Source organism: Prosopis cineraria, unplaced genomic scaffold (genome assembly GCF_029017545.1).
Source record: "Prosopis cineraria cultivar Desert tree isolate PC_DT_omini unplaced genomic scaffold, ASM2901754v1 PC12, whole genome shotgun sequence".
Classification (NCBI taxonomy): Eukaryota; Viridiplantae; Streptophyta; class Magnoliopsida; order Fabales; family Fabaceae; genus Prosopis; species Prosopis cineraria.
In genome coordinates, this window is record NW_026555343.1 from 34,435,867 (window position 1) to 34,455,696 (window position 19,830).

Below are 19,830 nucleotides of genomic sequence, written 5' to 3' on the forward strand. Positions count from 1 at the left end.
TTGAATGGAAAGCTGTTAGCCATCAAATTTTGCAAACGAGCAAAGCAATGAGTAGTGCTACATGGACTACATCACTAAGAATGACAAGAAGGAAGAACATCTCTGCCATACAAAAAGCCGGAGGAGGAAAAGGGAGATATAATAAAATGTTATCACGCCATAAAGCTTTGATTGACAAGTAGTCTAACTGGATTAAGCTATTTAATAAATGCAAAGCATAAGATCACTTAGCAGAGCCGGATGAGAGTCTTTGGCTCCTTGCTTTATCAGCTCTCTCCAGGTAGTCTTGATGAGACATTTGTTTGGTTCCTGCATGGAAACAAAAGTGCAGATCAGTTAAATGGGCATGGATGAACTGTTTGTCTGTTTGATTATCAGAATAATCAACCCTCTTTGAATGCTACATTAAAGGCAATCATAATTCATAACACAAGGTAAAGAAAACATCACTGAAGGTGCAGAGATGATTGTTCATAATGTCTAACTTGTAATAGAAAGTGCCATTAACATGAAGAATAGAATGCACTTACTTGAGACAAGATAGTTTGTATGGTTCATGGAATGGGTCCAAGACTTGGACTCCAAGTAGTATATTTCTTTGCTCGTCAAAAATGAGGTAACTAACTTTAGAGCGAGGGACTAGAAACAATTACATAATTTGCAAGTGAGAAGCACTGAATAACATGCACCACTATTAAGCAACAACGCACAGACACGTACACAAGACACATACACAGCACGGCACCATCCTATACTGAAAGTACCTAGCACTGTTGTTTTCTTTAAACGGTTCTTGAGATTCATCAGTTTATGAAGAAGAATTGGCATATCAGTTTTGGTTTTACTCCAAAAATCAGAAGTGTACAACCAATCTGCTGATGGAATGGACACCAGGGTTTTGAGAACAAAATTGCCTTTTGTTACTTTTGAAGATGTCCCAACTTGCAGGATTGTTTTGGGGTTCCTTCCACAAGTGATTTTTTATTTCTTATTGTAACAGCGCTTAGTCCCTCCCTTTATTTACACTTCAAACTAGGTTATGATGCAAAGTTTATACATGATGCAAGTGTTCTATGTTGACAGAAAAGCCTAGTGCATTATGGTTTATAAACTGCACCATGCATGTTGAAAATTCAGAACTTCAGGATCCCCATGGCACCATTTGTATACACAATACCTAATGGATTAATTAAAAAGGCTAGAGGAGGCTTTTAGCAGAACACAGCAAATATTCAATTGCTAAAATTTCTGAATCATCCATTTTAGCTACATACAAGTATGTTTCTAGGTTGCATATGTACTTGAGGTTGTTTTTAAGTATGATAAAATGCCCATAGTACCAATATCATCATCTCATATTGATTTAAGTGCTGCCTCTGTCATGTGAGAAACTCTATTTATATGATTCATTCTAATTGTTTTTAATACAAGACCTTTTACAAACCAAAGAAACTTTTATGACTCACTTCTGAAAATTACCTTCCTTCACCGCTCTCATCATCTATCTCATCTAAACTTGATTAAGGGTGATTTCAAAAAATTATAAAGAAATTTTATAGTTAATCTACGTAAAGTAGTTGATAGACCAGAGGACGTATTAGGCAAGGAATGTGTTGCTATGGAAACTATAAAAGCATTAAAAGTAAAATTCAGCATCAAACTGGCATCTTATTCTTATCAAGTATCAAATTTATTTCAAGGCAAGAGCACCTTGTTGATTCATGAAACATGAATCCAGAATGAATGCTCAATACTCATAGTATGCCACTAGCATACAATTATAAGATCCCAATTAATCCCATATGTCCCGCGCAATACTTAGTCTTGGACCTCGTAGTAGAGGGACGCATGTAGAATGCTAACATATGCATGAAAATAGGAACCGATCTATGCCATCACAATCCAGTATTGCAAGAGCACGGAAGCATTTAGATTGCAACTGTGAAGTTCAAAATTCTAACTCCATGCCACAGATTCATCCTAATAAGCATATTGAAAGGCCGAAAGCATCGCATTTGAGGTTCATTCATAAAAAAAAGATCTCTTTTAAACCGTATTTCTTACCCTTGTACCATCTGTGTGACCTTGAAATTGGACTCAACAACATTCCTATCAATTGTTCTAGGCGAAAGAGGATAAAAAAAAAATTCGAAATATTACAAAAATTCAATCTCAACGGAGGGACACCGCATTTCTAAACACCAAACGAACCAAAAGGAAAAGTTAATAGATAATTCCAAGGATTAAAGCTTAAACATATCATAATAGAACAATGAAATTCATTTCACTTATCCCAATCCTCAAAACGGAGGAAGATTCAAATCCATCTACAAACAACTTCCATAATTGAAACTATTAAACAAAAAATTCCAATTCAAAAGATGATTAAAGGTAGTTGGGGGAGTGAAAAAACGAACCCCTGCTCATGAAGTACCAAGGGACGCCGAAGACGGCGGTGATGAGAGCTAAGCCAACCATGACATGCTTCTTGTCTCCACTGTAGAGGTAATGATCCAACCTTGCCCTAAATCCCCCTCCAACGTTCCCGCCATTGTTGGGTTTCGTGTCGCCGCTCATTTTCTCTCTCACGCGACTTTCCTTCTCTTCCTCAGTCTGTCTCAGTTACACTCGGTGAGTCGGTGTCGTTAGCCTTCTTTGCTAGAGCCGCCGACTGTCTAACGCTCTCAATTGCTCATGGTCTATCCTCTTTCCTCAATTAAAATAATAATAATAATAATAATAATAAAATGACAACAAAATCTCTGAATCTCTAAATTATGTACATCACAATTTAAATCTTCAAAATTTTATAATTTTATTAAAAATTTTATAAATTTTTATGTCAATAAATTTTAAATTAAAAAGGTTATCTTATCTTCATTGATAAGCTGTGATTTTTTATTCAATTCTTTCAATTTTTTTAATAAAAATTATTATTTCTTAAACTAAAGTTGAGATTAGGGTTTGTTATCTTGAAAATTTATTTTTCAATAGCAGAAACTATATTTGATAAGTTGTGATTTTTTGTTCAACATTCATATGATAAAAATTGTTATTCTTTAAACAATAATTATGATCGGGATTTGTTTTTTAATAAAATAAATTATACTTGATAAACTATAATTTCTTGATCAACTCTTGAAATTCACATAATAAAAAGTATTATTCTTTAAATAAAAGTTATGATTATGATTTATTGTTTTTAATAAGTGTAAAATGTAAAATGATCTTTTTACTTTAAAATTTATTGACATAGAAATCCTTAAGGACTTTAATAAAATTATGACATTTTGAGATAATAAATTATCATTTATATAATTAAAATAAATTTTATTATCATTTTGCAAAAAATCTTGTTGTCAGATACTAAATAAATATTATATTATTGATTTTTCAGAGTTAGAAAATAGTAAATTATAGAATAAATTACACAGACAAATAACAAATTATAAAATTCAATATTTTATTGCTTAAATTTTAAATTAGGTAAAAACAACAAATTCTAGTATAACAAATTAATTTTTTATATTTTTAATATATGTATGAGGTAATAATTTTTTTTAATAAATAGGCCATGAAAAAATTCATGTAAAAGTGGTTACAATCAAGTCACAATATACCTCATGCTGGATATGCACTCATGGGATGGATCACCATAAATCCTAACATCTAAATTACCATTAGAAGCCTGTCAATGCACAAAATTGTTTGCTATTCCAAATACGTGGTTGAAAGTGTAATTTCTCATAACAAGATTCTTGATTTTCTTGATAATATCAAACATAGGGTGATTTTGTGTGGAATCCTGTTGAGCTTCGATGCTTCAAGGAAATCGATGTGGAAGTTAACGTTATTAAATTTATCCTTCTAACAAAGATTAAGCCTTTTAAGAATACATATTAATTTTGTAGCATCATTGGGATAATAATAGAAGTGTTTAGTAAAGCTTTTAAGCCAATTTCCTTCATCATCATAGATGAGACCTGGACAAACAACAATGCTATTAATTTTGACTAAGCAATCAACATTGCATCTCACCAAGACTGGTTTGGGTGGATGCCACTTAGCTTGTGATCTATCATATTCCAAGGCCAAGCGGCTGAATCTTGATTGAAGGTTAAAGTCTTTGATAATGTCTTGAGTATATGAGAAAGTAATGTCTTTGTTAGAAATGGCTCCTTCTACATAGATGTTTTTGCATCTCCTTCCAAATGTTCCTACATATATAAGCAAAAAGTCTCTACAAAAAATTCTTCTTATGCTTTGACTTCCTACATCATTCTTTGCATTCTATTATTTTCAATCCTGAAATGGAAGAGAGAAGATAATATTTATGTTCATAAAAATTTTAAAATAATTTGCATGGAAAGAAAACAAGTTGTTGGATATGTTCTTAAATCTTAATATGGATATGAAATGTTATTTATTTACGTTTTAAATATGTACAAGGATAAAAAAAATCCTAAAATAAAACAAATTGTTTATGTTATTACTAGGAAAAACATACATTTTGGTTCCTACACTTTGCTTGTGTTTTGCTATAGGTCTCTTCACTTTTTTTAATATTCTGGGTTCCTACACTTTCATTTTTTGGTGTTCTAGGTCCATAAATGAACAAAGTGTAGGGACATTGGATAAATATAAAACATTAAAAAATAAAAATGTAGGGTCTTAAAAAAAAGTACAGGGATCTATAGCAAAATACGAGAAAATACAAAGACTAAAAGGTATGTTTTCTCTTATTAATATGCATGAGGCTAATAAATTCTAAACATATTGGCATAATAACTTATTTTTATATTATTACATACACCAGGTAACAAATTTTAAAGTAAATTGTACGATAATAAAATGTGGTTGGGGTACCCAAGCATTATACATCTAACAATTTAATTAAAAAATATTTATTCTTTACTCTCGGTATCCACATTCTTTATGCTTATTATTAAAAAAAAAGGAGAATCTCACTTAAGGCTCTCAAAACATAAAAATTTACATTAAGACTAAATAGAATTTGAAAACGCATTATAGGCCTAAGTGTCCTTTTTGAAATTTTGTTGTGAATGAAAAGACGCATTTGTCCTTATCTCAATAGAATGTTCATGTATGCACAACACATCTGGTGGATACCATTTTAACTTGAAGCAAAATGTATAAGTAAGCAAAGAATAAATAACACAATATTCATAAATATACAACACAATATTCATCAATTCTCAACACAATAGACATATGTAGACCTACAACATTTGTACAACATAAAGTCCATAATGAATAACATACTTTCATTGAAATAACATATTTTAAGTGAATGTCTACAAAATATATTGTACATTCATAAACATAGTGTTGATGATTCATGGACTTCGTGTTATGTATACATAAACATTTTAGAGACAAGGGCAAAAGTATCTTTTATCCACACAAAAATTTGCAATAAAGGGCTCTCAAGCTTGCAATGCATTTTGAGATTATAATGGGTTCTAACTGCAATTTTTTATGTTTTGGGGCCCTAAGTGAGATTCTCCACACACACAAAAACATTGTTGCTTTGTATATATTCTTAGTATATTATATATGCTTTCAATATGCAAAAAAGTAAAAAATTGAAATAAAAACAAGTTTTAATATGTTATAAATAATAAGCATTGGACTACATTGAGATCATTTTTGAGTCTTTATTTGTTTGACACTATCATAGATGTTTTGCTTGAGTATATTTAAAAAGAAATCTCCAAATGCATGCTTTTTGCGATATAGTTCTTATTGCTGATACAAAAGAAAACATTAATTATAAACTTGAATGATGGAGGAGGACATGAAGTCTAAAGGTTTCTGTCTGAGTTAAAGTAGGACAAAATATTTGCATTGTAATTTTGATAAGAAGTCAGTTAGTAGTAATTTGAAAATGAAATCGAGAAATCAAATTATATATTAAGTGAAAAAGTTTAAATATTTGAAAGCTATTATTCAACATGATGAGAAATTAATGTGGATATTGCACATAGGTTACAAGTTGGGTGATTTAATTGGAAAAATGTTAAAGGATTCATTTACAATCATAAGGTAACTAATAAACTTTAAGGGAAGTTTCATTAAACTGTTATAAGATCGACTATATTATAAAGGAGTGAATGTTAGTTTTAACAGGATAGCAAGAGCATAAAATTAGAGTAGCAAAGAGAAAAATATTGAAATGGATGTATAGGCAAACATGTAAAGATACATTTTGAAATGAACATATATGAGAAAAAGTGTGTGTAGCACTGATTGAGAGAAAAATGGTAGAAAATCATTTGAGATAATTTGGACATATACTAAGAAGATTACAAGAAGCACTAGTAAGAAGAGTGGAATGAATAATTTTAAGCCCTATTAAGAGAGGTAAATGAAAGTCAAATAGAACATTTATGGAAGTTATTGACTAAAACGTGTAACATCCTTAATTTCAAATAAGATTAATTAAGCTCAAATAGACTAATTAAGTGTATTAATGAGGTGTGTAGTCAGATGAGCTTAATTTGGTGTAATTGTTGTGATTTCAGCCCTAAAAGTGAGTTAAGATTGATGGTGAGCCACCCAGGCAAGAAAAGAGAAAGAAAAAGTGAAGATTTGCTCTCTATGCCACATACCGCAGCGCATGGTCAGTCCGTCATAATGCACAGAGGCAGATTTGAAATCCAATGGGCTTCTCTGTGCCATACGCCCAACGGAGGGCAACATGCGTTACGGCGCATGGCCAAAATTTTGATATATCAGTTTCGTATCTGCGCAAGAAAAATAGAGAAGAGGAAGAGAAAAATGAAGAGAACAAAGGAGTTAAGCTAAGGCTTGAAGAAACCGACTTATAGGAGTAATTTAGAGCTCATAAACACCAAAGGTAAGCTTTCTTACTTAAATCTTTCTCTCTTTTTTTATTTTCTTGATGGTAGAAGTTAGGGTTTAATTGAAAATGATGATTTTCAGTCCATAGAAGTTATAAATTTGAACCCATTAACTTAAATAGAGTTAATATGAGTAGATTAAACTAAGTAAACTTGGTATTTATGATTTTATGATGACTGCTGGTTGAAGGACATTAAATGTCTAAAATTCTCATAAATATGGTAGTTGGAAACAATGTGGTTTCATTAATGACCATCTAAGAGCTCAATATTATTAATGAGAGTTAAAGAAAGCTAAGAAGCTTTTATGGGTACTTTTACATGAAGAATAAATCTTAAGTACTAAGAAATGATGAAGTGTTAGTGAAAAATAGCTCAAAATGGATATTGATGTTTTGCATAGTAAATGCTTGTAGAGTAACTATCATTGGTACCATTCAAGCTTCTTGGAAGCTTTGGGAGTGAGTAATTGAGGGGTGAAACCTTTGACCTCTTAAAGGTTTGAAGTAATCAGGGAAATTTTATCTTATACTTTTGTGTGTTTATTAGTTTATAGATTTATAATTTATCATTGAAATGTGTAAATTAAAAAGAAATGCAAGTATAGCTTGATTTGTTAGAAAATCCACTAGATCAAATCTGTAAATTTTATGCCTTATGATGTAAAATTTTTTTGAGAACAATATCGGTGGATTTTCGTATTATGTTTATTGAAAGTTCAATGATTTTGTGAATTGAGAAGTAACATGAATCTTTGTTTATGAGAAGTTCAATGATATTTAAACTAGTAGAGTTCAATGATATTAAAAGTGTAAAGTACAATGATTGTGAAGTTAGAGTTCAACGACTTATTTGATTTGAAGTTCCATGAAAATGTATTTAAGAAGTCCAATGATTTGTGTAATGATAAAGTTCAATGAAAATTGATAATGTTCTATGAATTGCATATGTGTGAATTATGACATGAATGTGCATTGCATGATCTTGATAGGCAGGAGTTTTCCTAGGAAGAGGAGTAGATAATGAAATCCACATGGTAATGCCTATCCGTGAGACGGTTTGCCAGATTAATTATATCTATATTGTCTCACTTGTTCAATGAGGGATTGTTCTATTGGTTCAATGAGAGACTCGAACCTAGCTAGCTATCCACCGGTTCAATGAGGAGGCTAGTTTAAGATGTATGACACCCCATAGTGTGAGAAATAAGGTAAACCGTGTTCCATAAATGAGTTAAGTGTGCCTTGGCTAAGTAATTCCCTCACAAGTATTTAGGCTAGGGAAGTCATGAAATATAGACTAACCCATTGAGTTATAGCCCATGGTTTTATGTCAGAGAAATAAGGAAGATATAAGAGAGGTGTGATCATGCATATAGTGAATAAGGGCATCAGGTTGTCTATATTATGTCCCTAAGGATGATATCACGAGTTGAGTCCTAATTTCTTCCAATGTATTTGTCAATGAATTGTGTGACCAACTCTCTTTATATGAAAAGCACTAAAAAGCATGGTTTCTCAAGTAAATGCTATTATATGAGTGAAATTGTAAATATCTATTTTCAAATGTTTTACATGGGTTAAAGTATTGACATTAACTGTCACTTGCATTCAAACTAATTAACATACATTAATATGGGTTAGTCAGACTTTGATTACTGAATGGTTATACTCACCCCCACTATTTTTAATATTATAGGGAATAGCTCAAGAGGTATGGATAGAAAAAAAACACCTAAAGGTTTAAGACTGCAATCCTTTTGTAGTAGGTCTCTTTATTTTAAGTAATTATATGTATGATAATTTTAATTTTCAATTAGGAATTCTCATTTATTCCTTACTTGCATTATGTGAATTGTAAATTGTGGGTCCTAAAAAGTGAGTTGATGAATATGTGTTGTTGTGATAGGACCAAAACACTAATATAAGTAAGAGTAGAGTATGTTATGAGATAAATTGGAGAATTTGATGAAAATGGTGGTAAACTCCCCCTTGTATGTTTTTGAGTCTAAGGGATTGGATAGTAAAAATTTAATCTGGGAGTATTTCATGAGATATGGTACATTGCACGAGTTAACCTTAATGACTTGTATATGATCAAATTGGTGTCGGTGGCAATTGACCTTTGGCATTTGATTTAAACACTTGATTTTGTAAAAATTATTGTAAAAGTATAAGTTTTGAAAAGTGTATCTAATTTTTATTTTAGAAATAATTTGAGTCTGAGACTAATGCTATTAGTTAGAGCTCGAAAAGAGTTTTCTGTAGACACCTAGTTCGCAACATTCGGACATCGGATGGAGATTTGAGACGCACCAAAAGTTGGCCCTAATACTGTCAAATTGATAGCAAAATTTATTATCAAAATTCATGCAATTGCACCGCGACGCATGGTGCCACGAGCTACGGTGCATGTCACAGAGGCGAATATGCTGCGGTGCATGTTCAATGAACTGCGGTGTATGCCTCAAAGTTTTTCAAAAATTATCTTATTTCAAATTCTTAAACAAATACACTTATACATGTAATGGTCCTATACTTTTTCATATTTGTAAACTTTAATTTGTCTAATTGCAAGACTTTAAAATTTAATTTTGTAAGCTTGGGGTCTCCATTTTGCTAACCATTGAAAACTTGATATTTTATTAATTACTATAATCCCATTTTCTAATTACTTGAAACTTGATTTTAAGTATGGGATTAGAAGGAGGAGGATATTACAAAACGTCTTAATTAACAACATTTCCTAAAAATATAAAAGGAAACATGACAATAAAGTTTTCTTTAAATTATGTAATGTCATAATTTTTTTTTTAAGTTTTTAAGGACTTTTCTATCATTAAAAAATTAATATAAATGACTAAATTACCTTTAATTCAAATATTAATTGCCATTTAAAAGTTTTATTTTAAGATTTACAATTTTTCTTCTTAAAATGACAAGAATTCAACAACAATTTTTAAGTTCACATTTGAAATCTTGATATTTTCAAATGTTACAAATATCAATTATTATTCACAAGTTTTGTTTTAATATTCACAATTTTTTCTCTTAAAATTACAATAATTCAACAACAATTTATAAGTTTAAATTAATGATAATTTAATCATTTATATTAATTTTTTAATGACAGAAAAATTTATAAAAATTTTATAAAAATTATAACATTTTAAAAGAATAAATATTATTTACATAATTTAAATAAATTTTATCGGTATTTTCTCAATATAAAAATGGAGGATTTTTTTTTTAAAAAAAATGAAAAAGTGAAGCAATGGTGTAATGCTAATAATTGAGTCGAGCGTCATAGTTAACTGTAAGGCGTAAGCAAGCCAGCCAGAGGCGTCCCGCAGAGAAAGGAGCGAGACCAGCTCCCGCACAAGGATGGCCAGTTCCAGTTCCTCATCCAAAGTGTGGACGTTGTCGTTGGTCCTCGCCTCCGTCGTCGCTTCCCTCTCCGCCGTCTCTGCCACCGACCACATCGTCGGCGCCAACCGTGGCTGGAACCCCGGCATTAACTACACTCTCTGGGCCAACAACCACACTTTCTATGTCGGCGACCTTATCTGTTAGTCTCTTTCTTTTACCTTTCTCCCCAACCATCTCTCTTTTTGTTCCTTCCTAGATCTGAACCTGCTTTCCCTTTTGGTATCTCTCCTTTTTTTAATCCAACACATTTTCTTCCTTCCGAGCCAAAACAAGTCATGAAATTGAAATCTTCTACTCTTATCTCAGCTACTGTGCTGAAGATTTAGAAAGAAAGGGTTCTTAATCTCTTTCTGTCTCATGAGATTTGGCATTGTGTTTGATTTGGGAGGCAAACAGAAAAGAAAATGAAGCTTTTTTCTTGTAGTTATCTGGCTACTGTTCTAGATTATGCTATACTTGTTCTTTAACCAATAATTTCTTTCTCTCTTTTGAGCAAGGAAGGTTTCTGCTATGCTTCTTCTTCTTCTTCCTTCTTTGAGATGTAATCTCTGTCTGTCTCTTGAGATGTTTGAAGTATCATTCAGGTACCAGAATAAACAGTGCATTTCGTTTGATTCGGGAGGCAGAAAGAAAAGATAATGAAGCTTTTTGTTTTAGTTCTCTAGCTACTGTTCTTAAAGATTTTCTTTAAAAAAAAAATTCTGGCAATGTGTTTGATTTGAAAGAAGAAAAAGAAGCTTCTCATTGTATTTGACTGTTAAAGATTCTGCTATGTTCATTCTTTAAGCAATAATATCTTTCTCTCTTTCATCAAGGGACCTAAGCTATTTCAGACTGTTGTTAAAGACTCTGCTATACTTCTGCAATTCGTTGTTTTTGACTCTTTAGAAGTTTTAATTTTTGTGTTGCTTTTGTTTTTCTTGGTGGGTAGCATTCAGGTACCAGAAAAACCAGTACAATGTGTTTGAGGTGAACCAAACTGGGTATGATAACTGCACAACTGAGGGAGCTATTGGGAATTGGACAAAAGGCAAAGACTTCATACCCTTGACTGAGGCTAAGAGGTATTACTTCATTTGTGGCAATGGCCAATGCTTCAATGGCATGAAAGTCTCTGTACTTGTCCATCCTCTTCCTTCTCCTCCTGCTTCTGCTGCTGAATCTGCTAAGCATTCATCCCCATCCTCTGCTGCTCCATTATTGCTTTCCATTAATGCTTTCTGGTCTCTGCTCATGTCTTCTGCCTTGGTTTGGTTTGGATGTGTGGTTGGATGATCTAGCAAGTGTGTTTTTTCTTAGGAATTTTTATGATTTATCATTCTCATTTTCTTTTTCATTCTTCCTCTGATTCAATCCAGACATTGTTGTGTCATATGAGACTCCATGATTGTGTCAAACCAATACCATTCCCAATTCTGAAGGTTGTTGCCTTTCCAAACTTGAGTGTTGTTGTCTGTTAATTCACATCAAAGTATCGAAAGCTAGACTGATTATTGAATTGTTCAAGGCATTGATTCCACAATTATTGGTCAAAATCACGATCGAATTGGTCATAAACAAAAAATTTCATTAAATTAGTTAAGGTACTCCATTTTCAATGCTATGATTCAGATTCCAGACATATAAAAAAAGCTTATGATTGATGCTCACACATTTAAATGGAATTGAAATCAAGAACACTATTTTTAGTAAAAACATTAAGACAGGCACTAAAGTTTGATACATGCTTCTGGGAAATCGGTAAAGAATGTTCTCTTCATTTTGTATGTAATTATAGTTTATGTGTAGTTAGTGAAGATTCTGCTGTAATCACGTGGCTATGCATGTGCCTTCAATCTTAAGATGAGAGGTCTTGTATCATTGACTGTACTCTTGTCTTAATTACTGGGCAAAGTTTTAATATAAGATAAAGGTGTGGAAATTAGTTTTTTTCCCCCAAAAATATTGCCTTTCCTTAACTGCACTATGTTGTAATTTATACATGCATTTTGTTGTGATAATTAATTTTAATGAAGGGAAAAATTGGAAAATCAAATGTTTTTCACAGGTTTAAGGATATTAACCATGACTTCTTAAAAACTGTGAAGTTGATTAATTTTATCCTATAATCAAGAGAGGGTGGAGTATCATGTTCAAATTTTGCACTGAACTCAATTTATGACCGGTTGATCTTCTATGCCTGACCAAATATCTTTGGATGCTATTTAGCTTACTGCCTCTGGTTAACATTCGTTATAAGGCACTTTTTAAGAGATATCATGTTTAAAATTATAAGATATTTTGGTTTTTTTAGAAGTAATTAATGAGGGTTTTTTTTTTCACAAATGCTATTAATAAATATTTGAAATTAATGAGATTATTTTTTAATTTACTTGTGGTTAAGTTATCTTATTAAATAAGGTGGATATAGAAAAATTTTATAATTTTTAATGATTTTAATTGTTTTATTTGAAAGTGATAGTTAAAAATGTCTTATAATTTAAATAAAAGGAGTACTTATTTAAAAGAGTGAATTTTATTTCATGAGAAGTGCACATGTTATTCACACTCTATTCAATAAAAGCGTGTCATGTTAGATGAATGTAAATATAAATTAATTTTGTTATTGATTATAATAGATAGAGAAAAAGTAATAAATTAAATAGGTGCTTTATTCTAAAATAAAATCATTAAAAATAATAATAAGATATTATTTAATTGAATTGGTGTAATATGATATAGTATGTATGAAGTGGTGTGTCGAGTTTATCTAATAATTTTTTATTTTATGTTAGGAACCACAAAAACCAAAACAAAATGATTTTGATGATTTTTAATGTGAATTAAACACACTAAATTTCACAAATATAACAGTATTTCAAAAATACACCTCTTGAGTCGTGCTTTTGTGAACAAAGCCAACTTATTATAACGAGAAAATGACGTGTGATCATTGAAATAGAATATTGACATGTAAGTCTCATAAAATGAACTAATTACACTATATTTTTTTTTTGAAATTTTTTTGACATTAAGTTTTCTTGCCATATTACCACCATATTAACCTTCTTGACATTAAGTTGTCACTGTTAAAATTGCAGTTGCCAACTTGTCATGAGTAATAATCAAAGTTGTCAATCATTATACAAAACTTATCATTGAACTTTATGTGACTACTAATCTTTAAAATCCATTAGTTAAATTTTTGAAAAGTAGTTATCATAGATGCGATTGTAGTTGCCATTACTTGTAACAAAAGTTATTTATCATTCTGAACTTATCATTGAGCTCCAACACTTGAAACCAAGTTAATTGTTATTTATAAAAAATAGTTGTCATTGGTGAAAGTGTAGTTGTCACTTTTAAATATATGGTTGTCATTAATTACGATCAAAGTTATCAAATTGTATAGAAAAATATTATTTAGGAGAGAACAACCTTTTAAATGGCACTCAAATTTTTTGAGAGATTAGTTTCACAACTACTGATTGTGGAGATGCCTGGGCAACAAAAAAAAAATTGTTATACATAACTTGTTAGAGCTCTGGTGTAATTTCAAATTATGGGCACTATGGTATAACTTGATAAGGAAAATTAATGTCAGAAAATGATCTAAGAACTCTACTTTGATTAGCTCATTATTATGGAACTTATATGTCAATAAGCTATTTCAATGATCCTCATATGTTATTCTCCCTACTATAATTCATACTTGAAAAACATATAACAAACCATGCATATGAAGAATCAGTTTAATAGATTTGGACCTAGTGAGAGGCTTAAATCCACTTATCCAATAATTATCTCATGTGACATGACAATAATAATTCAATTTAATTGAATGATTGTAAAATGTTTTGTTATCTAATACTTAGAAAGTGAATCTCAAATTTTCAAAGAGAACAACATATGTGAAGAGTGTTTTGAATATAAAGATTGTTTTGAATTTTTGGACAGAAAATATATTTGATAATTTTTAAGTATTGATGAAATATAATTGCTATAATTAGTACACGCATTAAATGAATAGATTTAAGCCACTTGTAAAATTTAAATCTGTAATTAACTTTTAAATTGATAACCAGAAGACAAATAACGAAACGAAGGGTTATTATGGTTCTGTTAGCTGTTACGAAAGCCAACAACTCTTGTTTCCCCGTAAGTGACACATTTGACACACATGTTTATGTATCTTTTTATGGTTAACTCAATCCTTTTTTCTAAAAAAAAAAAATTATTACTTAAGAAGTCGCGAAATTGGTAGGCAATGTGATCCTCATTTGACTGATGACTTGTTGAAAAGGACTAGAGCATATCAACATGACATGATTACCATATAGTTAATATAATATATTAACAACAATATTGAAGAGATTTGATACGATCGCATGTTTTTTTAGCACCGAAATCTGGGTCCGAGACAGGGCCAGATCCGGAGTTTTATTGTTTTTTTTTTGGGCGGTTAAACTGAAAATAAAATAAAAATGGGGGCCAAAGTCTACTTTAAACTATTTTGCAAAGAACAAATAAAATTTTGCTAAAGGCGCAATGATGTAAGGGGGGCAAGGACCGTCTTTGGTTCGAGATTTGACATGGATTTGTCTTCTTTGGCACTTTAAAGGAACAAGACAATGTCATAATTTGCAGTCTTGTGGCCAACTCAAGAAGTTATACTCCTCCGATCTCATTTATAAGTCTCATTTTAGAAGGTGTATTTGGTCTCATTTATAAATTATGGTGTATTTTTTAGGTAATATTTGAGAGGTATTTTTAAAATTACCCTTCATGAGAGAAAAAAAGTAACAGGACATTACTTTTTAAATTTGTTATATAGGAGCATGTTTGAAATTTTACTTACTTTTATTCTTGTACTTTTATTATATTGGTATTGATAAGGTTGGTAGAAATAACTTATAAATAAGATCGGAGGGAGTATGTTTGAAGACAGGAACAATATAAAATTGTTTAATAAAAAAAATTTGAATGATGGGGATGGGGGAAGTGGAGGGAAAGGGAGGAAAAAAAATGAAGACATCCCTAGTCCGTTGGAAATGCTATCTCCAATTAAATTTAAGGGTTAAATATTATTTTTATATTTAAATTTTTTCTTAGAGTTTTTAGGTACTCTTAACTTGATTGAAATTATTTTATCCTTAAACATTTAAATTTCAATATCTCATCACCTTAACATTAACATATTTAACAGGTGTTATGTGGATCTCACTATTTGTGCATTTTTTACAAGGTTACAATGTCATTTTTGCCTCAAACTTTTCCTTTAAGGTTTACAATTACATTGAACTTGATTTTAGATTATTTTTATTCCTAAAAATTTGAAATTCAGTGCGTCATCACCTTACCATCCACAAGTCTAATAGTTTAGTTAATGGGTTACACTATTTGCTAAGCTAGCATTTTTTTAATATTTTATAATAAAATGTTATATGTGAATCCCAATCTTCTTCTTCCTCTCCCCTCTCTCCTCTATCCCTCCATTCTCTCTCTTTCCTTTATTCCTCCAATCTTCTCTCCATGCTTTGCAACCCAATTTTGAACCTACTCCGAAACTAGGTTGCAATGGAGAAGAATGTAGGAGAGATAACGTGGAGGGGGGAGAGGGGAAGGGGAAGAAGAAGATTGGAACCTCATATAATATTTTATTACAAAAAATATTTTAAAAAAAATACCAGCTTAACAAAGCATGAGCCCATTAATGAAATTGTTATGCATGTGAACAATAGAGTGATGAGGCAATAGATTTAAAATGTTCAAGGACAAATATGACCCAACATTGAGTTCAAATTACTCGCAGACTTTAAGCAAAAGTTCAAAGACAAAAATTACCCTTAACTCTTATAAAAAATGCAAATGGTGGGGCCTATATAACAGCCATTTAAACGTGTTAACATTGAGGTGATGAGGTAATGGATTTCAAATGTTCAAAGATAAAAATGACTCACAATAAAATTTAAAATACCTATAAATCCTAAACAAAAAGTTTGGAGGGGTCCTTTAACCCTAAATCTAATAACGCTTGAATGTCATATGATAATACTAAAAGCTAGATAAATGCTTCAAAAAAGAAAAAGAAAAAGACAAAGGAGTAGCATTCTCATGGGTTAATACTTAGTGTTGTCCTGGTAATGATTGACTTTGTCATGTGATTTAGACTTGATTGGTCCATAACTTCATGAGACCATGACCATTCAGCAAGCACAAACCAAAAGTGACTACCATCAATACCATCATATATCAAGCCATTACAAAGCACCAAGAAAGTCATCTAGTATACATTTAACATACATTTCAACGCTACAGGTGCATTCAAACTCAGCACAAGATGAAACAAACAGTAAAAATGAAGCCTAACAAAAAATATTAACATAAAAAACCTATTCTGCAGTACCTTTTTGTCTTCTTCATGATTCATAAACCATAACCCCCTTCAGATTCTTAACAATATCCCCAATATCTGGCCTCAATTCTGGATCTTTCTGTAAGCAAGAAAGTGCCATGTTGATGCACAAGCTTGCTTGCTCTTTGTTGTAATCTTCTTTCAACCTCTCATCTACAAGCTCTAAAATGTTACCAGATTGTGCCAATTGCTTACACCAGCTTACTAGATTGGCTTTCTCAAGCTTCAGTGGGGATAAAGGAATATGTAATGGTCTTCTTCCTGAAACAATCACAAGGATCAATACTCCTAAACTGTAAATGTCAGTCTTCTCCGTTGAGAAGCCATCAAATCCACCATATTCTGGAGCAGCATAGCTCAGCGTCCCTCTCATGCTGGCTGTGCTGCTGAAAAGATCTCCGCTTCGCATCTCGCTCCCAATGGAAGGACTGCTTCCTTTCTCTTTCCAACCTCTTCTGAAACTGAACTCCCCATTTTGATCATAGCCATTCTGATCCTCCCTTCCAAGTTTTTTACATCTGAAGAAATAAAACCTTTTACCCAAATCAAAATGTCGTACTTTAAACTTCTTCAACTTAGTCTGTAAATTTTTCAGGTTGCCTCTGTTTGCTTAATTCTGCCAGATTCTCTTCTTTCCACAACTCTTGCATCTTCCTATGCTTCTTATGATATTTCTTTTCCACTGATTCTTTGTTCTCAGCAGCGCCAGTGTCAGCATCTTTTGTGCTCATTGCTTGAAATTGTGATCCATTTACATCATCGGGTTTATCTGTTGGATTTGGATTTTCCAGTTCTGTTTTCTCAGGAATGTTCTTCTCTTCATCCCAATTAGTGTTTGGTGGATAAATCTGACTCCCTATCCACTCCATGACATAATCTTTACTGCATAATTCTGAACTTTCATCCTGCCTCCACCACCAATCTTTACCCCATGGTTTTTCACCTGGCTTTTCTTCATCTACTGATGAAGCATTAACATTTAACTCCTTACCATGATCAATGCTGGAAAAGTCACCATCATAAGGAACAAAGTTGTTATCCCAATCGTCCCCACCAATGTACAAACTTGAGATTTCCTTCCCCTTGACAGCACTTGTCCTCACTTCATTTTCACTGATGAAGGCACTAGAATTCACCGAATCCAAGTTCAAAGCTCCAACATTATAACCTGCTTTACTATACTTGGATGAAGGAGATGCCTGCAAAGTATCAGTGGCTGGGCTTTCTGCAGTTTTAAATTACCTGAAAACTCTTGGCTCTTCCATAGGTCCCGACTCTTATCACAGAAATTCCTACTAAATTCACCATCCTCCACTTTAATCCTTGACAATCCAAAATCCGAGATCTTTGCATGGTAATCTTCATCAAGTAGAACATTGCTTGGCTTAATATCCCCATGAATCACTGGAGGATCACATTCAAGGTGCAGGAATTCCAAAGCTCTAGAAACATCCAATATTACAAAAAACCTTGTTTCCCAGCTTAAACTGAAACAGACATTTTCTCCAAAGAGAGACTCCTGCAAGCTTCTCTTAGGCATATATTCAAACACCAAAGCTCTCCGGTTGTCCTCCATACAATATCCCAGTAGGGTCGATAGGAAAGGGGATGTTAATCCACCAAGAATCTGAAGCTCATTCTGAAACTCTTGCTCTGTTTGTAAACACAAAGCATCTAGACGCTTAATAGCAATAAATTTCCCATCTTTAAGCTTTCCTTTAAAAACTGTGCTAGACCCACCTTTGCCTATGACGTTTTCAGTGTGAAAGCCATTGGTGGCTTGCTTGAGCTCTTTGTCTGAGAATCTTTGGAGCTTCAAAGGAGAATTTGCATCAAATGGGATCGTTTTAGCTCTATGTACAACAGAGTACCAGACATGGTATAGAAAGTAAAGTATTGAGCAGAAAATAACAAGAGACGCTGAGATTGTGAGAGCCAGGAAAAGAACCATGTTCTTGGTGAAAAAATTGTGACTTGGAGCTGGAGGGAAGGATCTTGAAGTCATGTTGGAGATGGATTCTACTTCTAAGATTCAAAGGGTCTTAGATTCGAGATATTATTTACAGGAATTGAAGAAGGAAGGTGAATGAAGAACTGGCTGATGAGCCTTCCGGTTTTTCTGATTCATGCCTATCTTAGGTCCCTGGTATCCAAATTTGGCTGCTTTCATGGTTTATAATATCAAAGCAGTTGAATTCAACCATGATCCATTTAAGAAAATAATAAACTCAAGTCTTTCCATCTGAACTTATGGACTTGGAAAATAAAACTAAATGTTTGACGGAGATCAATCTTCTTTAATTGAATTGGGATATGGGAGATGACAAGACAAGAGTTGACTTCATGGTTTTAGCTTCAAGAGTTTTCATACATTCATGCATGTTTCTATCAAAATCATAGTTTTAGTGGTTTATAATGTAAAACCAAACACGCTTGTATATTGACTAAACACTCCTTTGTTGAAAAAAAAATTATTTATTACTCCTTCCACCTTATTTTATAAGATATTTTTTGAGGTGATTTAGTATCCCAAAATATATAAAAAAATGTTTTTTAAAAAATAAAATTTTATTAATGATGATTATTTCAATATTATCCCTCATTATTTCACAAAAATTTCTTTCCTCTCCCTTATTAATAAATGATAATTTGGAAGTTTATAAAAAAATTAAAATTATAATCTTTTAGTTAGTTGTTTTGTTTTATCCCGTGTTTTCTGGAACTATGGTTCTTGTTTCTTACAAGAAAATTCGCTAGTATATTATATGTGCCAACTATTAAGTGTTTATAATAATGAGATGAGACGAATAAGAGAATATGCAAGTGGATTTTGTGTGGTGGAAAATATAATAAAGAAGAATTCAGCCAAAATGTCATAAACGGTGGAGCTACTCAGATGCTTTTCTGAATTTGACTTTTTATTAACAACCTGAAAGTGTGACTTGAGTTCAATCAAATCATTTTAAAAATTAATAAATATTTATTTGATTTGAACTAATAAAAAAACTTACATTCCAACAAACAATTATAATTTTGAAAAATCTCACTTAGGCCTCATAGCATAGATTTTGCATTTAAAGCAAATACAATCTAAAAACTTTTTACAGCTCAAGGGCCTTGAGTA

At 31.8% G+C, this 19,830-nt stretch overlaps 2 protein-coding genes and 1 pseudogene across 2 annotated transcripts; 1 reads left to right on the forward strand and 2 right to left on the reverse strand.

Moving 5' to 3' along the window:
* Positions 1–2,680, reverse strand: LOC129288865 (uncharacterized). The gene is made up of 2 exons (XM_054925668.1): positions 2,418–2,680; positions 1–309 (listed from the first exon to the last, which is right to left on the reverse strand). Exons 1-2 carry the CDS (start codon positions 2,575–2,577, stop codon positions 224–226), a joined length of 246 nt encoding a protein of 81 aa, XP_054781643.1. The 5' UTR covers positions 2,578–2,680; the 3' UTR covers positions 1–223.
* A 7,511-nt stretch (positions 2,681–10,191) lies between these two features.
* Positions 10,192–11,818, forward strand: LOC129288939 (lamin-like protein). The gene is made up of 2 exons (XM_054925754.1): positions 10,192–10,451; positions 11,244–11,818. The coding sequence occupies exons 1-2, from the start codon at positions 10,268–10,270 to the stop codon at positions 11,585–11,587; spliced, it is 528 nt and encodes a 175-aa protein (XP_054781729.1). The 5' UTR covers positions 10,192–10,267; the 3' UTR covers positions 11,588–11,818.
* Positions 11,819–16,674: 4,856 nt separating this feature from the next.
* Positions 16,675–18,753, reverse strand: LOC129289648 (putative receptor-like protein kinase At1g80870; annotated as a pseudogene).
* Positions 18,754–19,830: the final 1,077 nt, after the last annotated feature.